The 10,870-nt window shown below is 32.0% G+C and overlaps 1 protein-coding gene across 4 annotated transcripts; it reads left to right on the top strand.

Annotated features, from left to right (window-relative positions):
* Positions 1–1,007: 1,007 nt before the first annotated feature.
* LOC114318011 (calmodulin-binding protein 60 A) lies at positions 1,008–10,187 on the top strand. 4 transcript variants are annotated; one of them, XM_082909698.1, is made up of 10 exons: positions 1,038–1,335; positions 1,474–1,558; positions 2,055–2,122; positions 3,941–3,973; positions 4,091–4,166; positions 5,708–5,751; positions 5,853–6,343; positions 8,149–8,309; positions 9,044–9,247; positions 9,335–10,187. In XM_082909698.1, exons 5-10 carry the CDS (start codon positions 4,104–4,106, stop codon positions 9,857–9,859), a joined length of 1,488 nt encoding a protein of 495 aa, XP_082765824.1. In that variant the 5' UTR covers positions 1,038–1,335; positions 1,474–1,558; positions 2,055–2,122; positions 3,941–3,973; positions 4,091–4,103; the 3' UTR covers positions 9,860–10,187. The 4 variants fall into 4 exon arrangements, with proteins under 4 accessions (XP_082765822.1, XP_082765821.1, XP_082765824.1 ...); XM_082909697.1 differs by having other exon boundaries at positions 3,941–4,013; XM_082909696.1 differs by lacking the exon at positions 3,941–3,973 and having other exon boundaries at positions 1,008–1,335.
* The last annotated feature ends 683 nt before the right edge of the window (positions 10,188–10,870 follow it).

The following is a 10,870-nucleotide window of genomic DNA, read 5'->3' as shown; positions in this document are numbered from 1 at the left end:
CAAAAATAAAAATATTTCCAAAAACAAAAAAAAACCTGTTGAATTTTATAGGTTTATCTTTAGAAAAATGTTTGGGAGCACTAATTAGTGCTCCCACTAATTAGGTGGCAGTGGATCCTGTCATTAATGATGTGATGTTTTGGTCTTGGAGTTGTATTTTTTTTTTTTTTTGTGATGTTTTGGTCTTGGAGTTGTATTTTTTTTTTTTTTTTTTTACTTTTTTAATACATTAGTGCTATTAGTGGTGATGTTTTTAGTGGGATGAATCATTGTTGTTATCTTTATCCCAAAACTCTGGTGACTTTTCAATCTAACAGTATTAACGAAGATTATTCTTTCAGATGACGAGGATGATGAGTCCAACTGCTACACTGCTACTGTGATGGAGTTTGATAAGGAATTAGGATTTATCAATTAATATATTAATTGATGATTTGATATAATTTATGAGATTTTTTATATTAATAATGTAATTAATGGGTGAGGTCAATAATAATATTATAATTACTTGGTACACTAATATGTATATTAATTGGTGCATGTAGCACTACCGTTTTGATATTCGTAATTTGTATAATGAGTGGGGTCAATAATAATATCATAACTAGATTGACACACTAATCAGTACATTAATTAGTGCATGTAGCACCACCAAATAAATAATGAATAATATTATATGCACTAATTAGTATACTAAATAGTGTACTAATTGATGATGTGACATAATTTAAAATATTTTTAAAATTTATAATATGATTAATGAGTGAGATCAATAATAATGTCATTGATACAATAATTAGTGCACAAATTGGTCTATATAGCACCACTGATAAATAATTAAACAATAATGATATATACATTAACTAATGTACTAATTAATAAGTGATATAATCATTTTTTATATTTATAATTTGTATAATAAATAAAATATATAATAATGTAATAATTAATTTTGATACATTAATTAATATATGTAGGATCAATAATTAAACATTTTATATAGGGGGTGGAATTCACAACAATGACCAAACATACCCGACGGTAATTCTCGCCGTTTTTCATTCTCTTCTCCCTCTTTTCCTAACCATTTCATTTCCCTGGAAAAAACCGACACCTCTCTCCTCTCTCTCTCCGTTAAAAAGCTCAAGCACTTTCCAATGGTGTCCTTCACTTTCTACCCTAACTCCTCTGAATCATATCTTCTTCAATCATACCATTACAACACATCAATCATATTCGTATCTGGGTTTTTTTTCTCGATTCAGAAATGCCACAGAATCGAAGCTTCCAAGACGGTTCACAGCACCAATCAACAATGGATTCTGCTTTTACAAGGTAATAATCGCCACGCATTCATCAAAAATTTGAAAAACATATATGAAATCTGAACTGGGTTTGGCTTATTTTAGCGAAAATTGTTGTTAGAGTGTAATTTGACCTTGCAATTATTGATCGTCTTTGTGTGTGTTTCAGGTTGGAGCAAGGGTTGATGATGACCCCTGAGTCTGAGATCCAGCATGTGATAGAGCCATTTCTCGAGCCATTGGTTCTTAAAATCGTAAGTGAATTTTCATCTGCCAATAAGGTATTTATTGATTGGGTGTGTTGTTAAGTCTTTAAGGCTGTGTTCGGTTGGAGGTTTGAAAATAAAATTAAAAAGAAAAAAAGAAAAGGTGTGAGAAATTAATTGAAATATAGATATATTTTATTCTTTTTATTTTTTTTTATTTTTTCATTTTAAATTTCTTTTCAAATCGTATTTCACATATCTTTTTTCTTTCACTTTTTAAATTCCATCCCACAACCTTACAACCAAACACAGTTTTTGATTTGACTCTCAATATCTTTTTTTTTTTTTTCTAAATTTATCCTCAAATCTCTCAACCAAACACAAACATATACATTTGGCAAAGGGCCTCGGGACGCCAATATAGAAGTGTATATATATGCGGCGTGTGTGTCTAGAGCATAATAACATTAATTTCACTTATATAGATGCATTATTACACGTCATGGAAGCTGTGGATCTAAGTTTTGATTGATCAATTTTGCAGATTCAGCAGTTAGAAGATGGCAAAGGTGACAACAAGACGTCAGAGGATGACGTTTCTTCTTTAAAGAAGTGAGCTCCACATCTTTGGGAATTATGTTGTACTCTGTTTAGGGTAATATTAACTAAAAATAGAAAGAAAAGAAAATGGAATCTGAAGTGGCTTACGCTTAATTATTGGAAATTGTTGATGATTTTACTTTGAACTTGTGAATTTGACTAGCAATATGTTATTCAAATAAAAAAATATAGGGGAAATTACCACAAAAAAAAAAAACCCTAAGATTTGAGTTTTGTAACAAAATAAACTCTGAGTTTTCAATTTTGTCAATATAAACCCTAATTTATTGATTTATTTTCAATCTAAACTATCCGTTTGTTTTTGTTAAGTAAAATTGTTAGAAAAAGTTTGGCTGTGTTTAGGGGTGCAATTTGAGTGGGCTCAACCCGAGCAATCCGAGCCCAACCTGAATTTTTTTAGGGTTTGGACAAAATATTTTCAAATTCGGTACGGATTTGGACAAAAATTTAGAAGCCCGAATTAAATTTGGGCAAGCTTGGGCAAAGACGTCAAATAACCCGAGCAATCCAAAACCCAAATTATACATATATAGATCTATAAAAATATTAAATATATATATAAATTATTAGTCATTGCATGATATTAAAGTAATTTATATTATTAAATTATATTGAACATATATTATATATATAATTAACATAAAATCTTACTTTTTTTCTTTTTGTTTTCACTCATAAATTGTAAGGACTACTATAGTGGCATCGCTCTTACATTATACAAATTATTTGTTTTGATTGTATTAATGATTTTTTTTAAAAAAAAAAAAATATTAAAAAAAATGTAAATAGAGTCAAATTTTAATAATGTAGCTGCAAAAAAAATATAAAAAAAAAAAATTGAAATTCATTTACAATTCAAGCAATTTGGACGCAAAAAATAAAAAATAAAAAAAATTGAAATTCATTTACAATTCAAGCAATTCGGACAACTCAGGCAATTCGGGTTTAACTCGGGTCGGGTTTGGGCAGACAACCTCGGGTTACAATTCGGGCTTGGGCGAGCTTGGGCAGGTCTTAGCACAGTTTGGGCTAAGCTTGGACAACCTCTCAACTCGACTGAATCCGCCTGAGTTGTACCGCTAGTTGTGTTTGATGGAGTTTTGGAAACTTAATTCTATACCTTGGTTTGGGTTCGTTGCTTGGTTACAATTTTCAAACATTGATTCCACACCCACTTTTGAAAACATGTCTATCCGGTCATCCTCTCGGATGTCCCCCGAACGTCAGGCCGGTTGACCGGAATATTGTTTTTTTTTTTTTTTGTTGGCACCTGTTATTTTTATATTTTAAAACAAATATTTTTAGATTTTTTTATAAAATTTTTATGAGCTTTGAATAGAATTTGGATTGTGTGTTTGGTCATGAGTTGTAAATTTTTGTATCAAATATCATTTGTCACGTCAAAAATTTCAAACTCAATTCAAAACTCATAACTAAACAAATTTTTCACACTCAAATCATAATTCCAAAACTCACAAACTCAAAATACAACTCTATTATCAAATTATAATTCTAAAGCTCTACCAAATGTTACCTTTATTTTAGTCATTAAACTCAATGTAGGTGCTCATAAAATGTCTAAAATATCCATTTCTATTGAGTTTAGTGACTAAAATACACTTTTTTCAGACAATTTTACTTAACAAAAATAAGTGAATGATTTAGCTTGAAAACCGATCAAAATATTAGAGTTTAAATTTATAAAATTGAAAACTTAAGTTTATTTTGTTACAGGATTCAAGCCTTTGGATTTCTTTTGTCATTTTCCCAAAAATATAATACCGAAAATTTAATGATGTAGTAAATTAGGGTCTTATCACTTTCAAATGCATGACCATCAAGGTGATTATAATTTCAAATTATTCTGGTTGAAATTTCTTATGTAAGTTCTGCTTTTAAGAGTTTCCGTTTTTTAATTGCCTTGGCGCATATGTATATATATTATTTTTCGTTTCTCAGGGTGGTGGAGGTGATGGTGATACAGAGGGTTCATCATGTAATAGAGCCACTTATGGAGCATTTGCTACGTAAAGCTGTAAGTGCATTTTGTGGAATAAAACTTTCATAGACATTATAATATATGTAATTATGTACACATGTTTGAAATGTAATTAAAAAAAATAAAGGCATAAATGATTAACTGTGTGAATGCTGTATGTATGCATACTTGTAGACATTCATTTATTTGCATGTGTATACATGTATGCACACCTGTGCATGTACATACATGTATAAATGAATACACTGTAAGTGTGTACATAGGTAATACAAATTCAATGTGTATCTTACATGTATGTTTTTCTGGTTAGTTATTTGTGTGTTCGGATTCATTTCATGACTTGAAGATAGTTTATTGGGAATTTAGAAACTTTTTACTTTCTTTGTGGATGTTTTTTTGTAGAGTAGGTCACAATAGTAGTGGTCTTTGCCTGTAGAGTTGAGTCACTTTGTGGTGGAATATTCATGTGTTTAGTATTAGAAGGCATTAAAGTTCTTGAATGAAATTTTGGAACGTAGTTACTTTCTTGGTGCATCACAAGTTCCTAAAGGGGGTACTTGTGTTGCTTCAACATGCAGTGGATTAATATTTACATTAGGGATGCTCATGCTAGATGAAGTTCACAAAATTCTATTGTATTGTGCAGAACATTTAATGCTAATTTTGTATCTGAGTTAGTTCCTGTAAATATCAATATTTTCATCCGATGAACTTTATTCCGATGCCAGATGTTTCTCTTTCTGTCTGAATTCATGCTTCTAACACTTGACATATAGGAATCACCATTTGGTAGACGATTTTATGTTCTCGAGAGTGGTTATGCAACTCATGATGATTAAACAATAATCCTCCAGTGATTGAATGTTGTTTTTCACTCCAATTTAACATAAGGGACATAAAGTGAACTTGTGGGAGTTGTTCTTCATGAAGGGTTCCGTGAGTTGCTTGGGTTCTATAAGCTGACTGATGGCTTCCACCCCCACCCACCAAATTGACGTGCAGCAGTTTTTTTGTGTATGCTTCACATTCAAGCAGGATTTGCCCCTTCTTTTCTTCTTTTGTAGGATAATTTGATTATCAATAGTGTGGATAGGTTCTTTGTCTTTGTACTTGAGATTTATATGCTTAAGATTCTTCTCTAGCACCTCATGATCTTTTGAGCCCTGTTTCTACTGTCTTGAGTCTAATTGCATGAATCTGTTTAGGGTGCTAAACCAATCTTTCAGCATAATAACTAAAATGTACAGATGCATGGCCAAATTAGATTTCTGGTTCTCGTGGTGCTTGTGTTAGTGTTTAAAACTATGACTAATAGATCCTTGTGTGCAGGTCTAATTGTAATTTGAAGTATTGTATTTGTAAGTTGAGATGGTGAGTACTAATTTATTGAAATGTTGAGAACCCATATCATGTTATGGTTTAGGCTTTTGCAGCTTGTCAGTCTTTGTTAATAGGTAACCATGTATGATTGTTATATATAAAAAAAAAAAGTATGATTTATGATTCTATGGATTGTCATTCCTAAATTTATCTTTTAGGAAATTCCATAATATCTCATTGATACTGTGTGTTTTCAGGCGAAAGTAGTAATTGAATCTGTTGTGGATAAGGTTTTGACTAGGTGAGAATAATACTACTTTTCCCCATTGTGAGGTGTGGTCAAGTTTACCGAGCCCTATCCATGACCAATATAATTAACATATGCTTGCAATTCTTATTCAGGAACTCTGGGAATGAGATGCATTCTTCAGAACCAAGAATCCTACAGCTACGATTTCAAAACAAACTCTCTCTGACAATTTGGACAGGAATGCCTATTAAAGGAGAAGATTGTTCACCTGTCAAAGTTGCTTTGGTGGATGGTTTAACTGGGGAAGTTGTCAACTCTGGGCTTGAAGCCTTAGCAAAGGTTGAAATAGTAGTTCTTCGGGGAGATTTTGATGATGATGAAGGGCAAGACTGGACCCTTGAAGAGTTTAACCGAAATATTGTCAGAGAAAGGGAAGGAAATAAACCTCTTCTTAGTGGAAATGCATGTCTGAATCTGAGAGAAGGCATTGGCTTTGTTGGTGAGATTTCTTTTACACACACCTCAATCTGGATGAACAACTGTAAGTTCAGGCTGGGTGCAAGAATTGTGGATAATTTTAATGGGACTAAAGTAAGAGAAGCAAAGACAAAACCTTTCATCATCAAGGATCGACGCGGCAAATGTGAGTGCTTCTAATTTTATTATAAATTTCTTCTATCTATTTGCCAAAATCTGATATTCAATAATAGCTTGGGCCAGGTGTGGGTTACAATGATGCTGGCTTTTGGAATCCACTATAAAGTAGATTGAATTATGGTCCATTTCATATCAATAGAGTTTTGGGTATACTTGTTTTTATTATTGAATACGCGATATTTGTGTATTTATTTATACTAAGAAGCACATACACTTCTATAGAGGAGGCATGTCGTGTCAGATACGACACTTTGCGGACACTCTTAAAAAGCATGTCCAACACTTTTTTAATGTCTCAATTAAAAGTGTAAATTCATAATATTGAACATTTTACAGACACTTTGACACTTTTTGAACCCTCTAAACATGACCTATATATATGATGAATCTCTTTATAGTAACAATGCTTATATTCTTTGAAATACAACTTATTCACTCTAATTATGTTTTGAAACATTTCTAAGATGAATACATCACGTGTATTTCTATATTCTACAATTGTTTTGAATTCTTTAGATACAACTTAACTTATTCACTCTAATTATGTTTTCGAAACATTTCTAAGATGAATACATCATCACGTGTATTTCTATATTCTACAATTGTTTTGAATTCTTTAGATTATAACAATTGATTGAGTTTTAGTGGTTGAAGTCTAAGTTACACGGACGCGGGTACGAGGATCGGGTGTGGGTGCGTATCTAGGGGTCGGACACTTCAAAATTAAAAATTAAGGATACGTGGATATGTATCCAAATTTAGATACGGGTACGGGGATACGTTATATATATATATATTTTAAATATAGTTATTAAGATGAGTTATATTATATAAATAAACAAATAATTATTTTACATATATGTGTTTATTTATTTTTATTAATATATATAAGTATATATTATCTTATAAATATCTTATATGTTATACAATAATTATTATATAATATCTATATAATTTATATAATATCTATTGTATTATATAATTTTTTTTAGATGAGTAATATTACATATTATTATATTAATGTAATTCATACTATATATTATATATTAATGTAAATGTAATATGATTAATAATTTATAAAAATTATTATTATATATGATAAATTATATAAATTATATTATATATATTATATATAAATTATATTATATAAATTATATTATATATATTATATATGATCAATATATATGATCAAATCAGAGGCGAAGAGAGAGAACAGATTGAGAGACGAGAGAGAGAGAGAAGCAGAGACGAGACGAAGACAGAGAGAGAAGCAGAAACGAAGAGAGAGACGAAGACGATCGAGCTCGAGGTCGAGATCGACAGTGATCGAGGCCCTAGACGAAGACGATCGAAGCCCTAGACGAAGACGATCGTGATCAATAGTGAGAGCCCTAATCGTGATCGATGATCGAAGCCAACAGTGACCAGGTTCTCTTCCTTTCTCCTCTTCCATTTCTTTGCTGTCTGTAAAGTGCTCCTCTTCCATTTCTTTGCTGTCTGTGAAGTGCCGTGTCCGAGAGAGACGAGGCGAATCCGACACAGATCTCACACCCGCACCCGTGTCGTGTCGTGTCGACACGGGTACTTCGCCCCAAAGTGACGAGTCCATGTAACATAGGTTGAAGTCACTCTGTGTTCTTGTCTTACTAGCTTCTTTCATTGCTTAGAAGCCTATGAAACTAAAAGAAAGATAGTCAGACAATTAAGGTATTCATAACACATACATAAGGTGTTACCACGCTAGTGTGAAAATGGAAAATGCCCAATATAACTTCAATATTCTGTTTGCAGTGTACAAGAAGCTTGACTCTCCATCTCTATCTGATGCGGTGTGGCGGCTAAAAAACATTGGTAGACGTGGTGCTGTCCCTAAGCGTTTGAGTGATGGAAACATAAAAACAGTGCAGCAATTTCTAACTGAATTCTTTTTACACCGTCAAAGGCTCCAAGCTGTAAGAATTTGCTGCTTTTTCTCACACTTGACTTCAATTACTGAACAGTGGTATTCTCTACTTATTTCTATTTTGTGTTAAATTGTGAGGCACTGCCTTCTATAGACTAAATGTTGCTTTTAAATGTTGATTTGTTGATAACCTTATTCAAACTTCCTTGATAATTGGATAATCGTGCCCATCCTCTTCATTAGGAAAAACCGAAAAGTCAAGTTTGTTCCCTGTTGCTTAAAAGAATAGGTTCTGAGGGGGACGCCCCTTGTCTTACCTGCGCTCAGTTTTTTTTTGAGTGTGCACACGTGCTTGTTTTGTTATGCAATGAGGACAATGACATGGCCATCATTTACATCCACGGTCAAATTTTCTGAGATCACTTCATGAGCACCTCCTAATGTTAATTGCCAACTTCTTTGCCCTTGATATAATGCTTTATACGTTGAGAAAATGTCATGCTAATGAAATCAATGGTTTTAACTGCAAATCAGTGGTTAAACCAAATGAAACTTGTACAAACATTCTGGCTCTTTATACAATTGCATTCAGTTTGTGTGTGTGTGTGTGTGTTTTTTTTTTTTTTTTTTGGTGTAACCTTGTGATATTTTTGGTCTCCATGGACATCTTCAACATTTCTGACTTCTTAACTAATGTCTTTTATGTCTGACAAACAATACAGAAATTTGCCTGCCTTCAGTGTATATAATATTAACAATATTTGTTTGTTGGAACTTATGCAGACTCTTGGAACTCACATGTCTGATAAAATGTTGAAAGAAACTGTGGACCATGCTCTGACAAATAAACTTGATGATTGGTATTCGTACTACTCGGGCAGTTCGCAGCAGAAATTTGGTGTCGTTTTCAATGTTGGGGGACAAGTGCTGGGAATACTCTCTGAATGCCGTTATGTTCCTGTTGAGAAGCTTTCTGCAACACAAAAGGTATGCTTCTCATATCACCTGATTTTTATTTATTTTTTCTTTGTTGATTTTTCACATTTGTAACTCACTCATTGATTTTGCTACCAGGTTGACGCCCACAAGTTGGTAGTATCTGCATTCGAACACTGGGGGGAAGTAGTCTCTGTTGATAGGAATTCTCTTAGTTGTGACTCGTCTAACTTATCTAATGCACTTCACTCTAATTCACCCATACTGGAGAATCCTATAAGTCATAATAATGGGACTTCTCCGGGGATCTTTTCACCCGATTATTTCAATCGGAATGTGAGCAGTCCAGATGATTTTGGCATTTCTGATATGGACTTAATGCGTTCCCTCCCTTGGAGTCCTCCATACGATTTCTCCAAATCCATGATTCAAGGGTGTGAAGAGGAGTGTCCACAGTTTTGCGGTGATCATTGCAACACTCAAGCTGTGATCCCAGGAATTGAATCACATACCGATCAACAAAGTGATAAGAGTGACACTGGATTGGTGGGTGATCAGGCTGTTAAGGCCCAGAAGATATGGTTAAAAACATCTATTGTGCTGAGATTCCAACAAAGAATTAGGATTGTGAATTCAACTCAGAAAAGGCAGAGGTGTTCTTAGCGGACTGTGCAGAAAGATTGCTTCAATCTCAGTTGCATATACAGTGCTAATCTACCCTAGTTTTTTTTGATAGGAAACTGTACTCTTGATTGAATGCATCTGTAACAGAGCATTCAAGGCTATGTTTTTCTTTTCTTCTACTTCCGTGTTTGTTCTTTCTTCAAGAACACAACATACACATTTTTTCTTTTATTATTTATGGCAAATGCTAACAAGTGTTTATATGCATTGTTTAATGTTGAGAAGTGAATAAAAATGTCTTAAAAATAGGTAAAAATATTTAAAAGGTATATCAATATCAATAAAAGTACATTGGAGTTAGTGAAAATGTATTTTGTTTTATAAATATGTTGTCTTTTACTTGTGTTTTAGAGACACTTGTTAGCAAGATTCTATTTATAAGTCAATTAAACGAGAATTGTGAAACTTATAATTGGTCATTGATCGTTTTAAATAATTATTTTATTTTACTGTTTTTAACATATTAATCTAATTTTAATTAATTATATTTTAGATCAATTTTTAATTATTATTATTTTATATTTATATTTAATCATATTTTAGATCAATTCTTAATTATATTATATTTTAATTTAATTAATATATTTATCTAGTTTTAAGTTTGGAGGAAATGGGAATAAAATTATCTTTTTGTCGTATTAATTTTAATTTATTTTTTTAGAAAACCAAATCCATTCTTAAAAATGGTGTGTGTGATACACTTTCTATTATTTTGAATGAAAAAATTAATGGTAACATTTTAGTCAAAAATCACTTGGATTTTTTTGGCAATATTTGAACCATAAGGGATAAAGTGCAAGTCCCAAATCATTAGGGGAGAAATTGAATTTAACCCTAAGTTGTTTATAGCATGCTTTTAGGATTATTTATATCAAGATTTTTTTAACTATTAACGAATATCACTTTATGCTCTTCATCTGCAAATTTGTATATTTTAATCCTTCAACTATAAAATTATATCATTTTTAACCCCTTCAGGCCACCTCTAAA

The sequence above is a fragment of the Camellia sinensis genome, chromosome 15 (genome assembly GCF_055761805.1).
Source record: "Camellia sinensis isolate YWXY chromosome 15, ASM5576180v1, whole genome shotgun sequence".
NCBI lineage: Eukaryota > Viridiplantae > Streptophyta > Magnoliopsida > Ericales > Theaceae > Camellia > Camellia sinensis.
The sequence above is the reverse complement of the archived record's forward strand: the minus strand, read 5'-3'. Positions and strand labels throughout refer to the sequence as shown.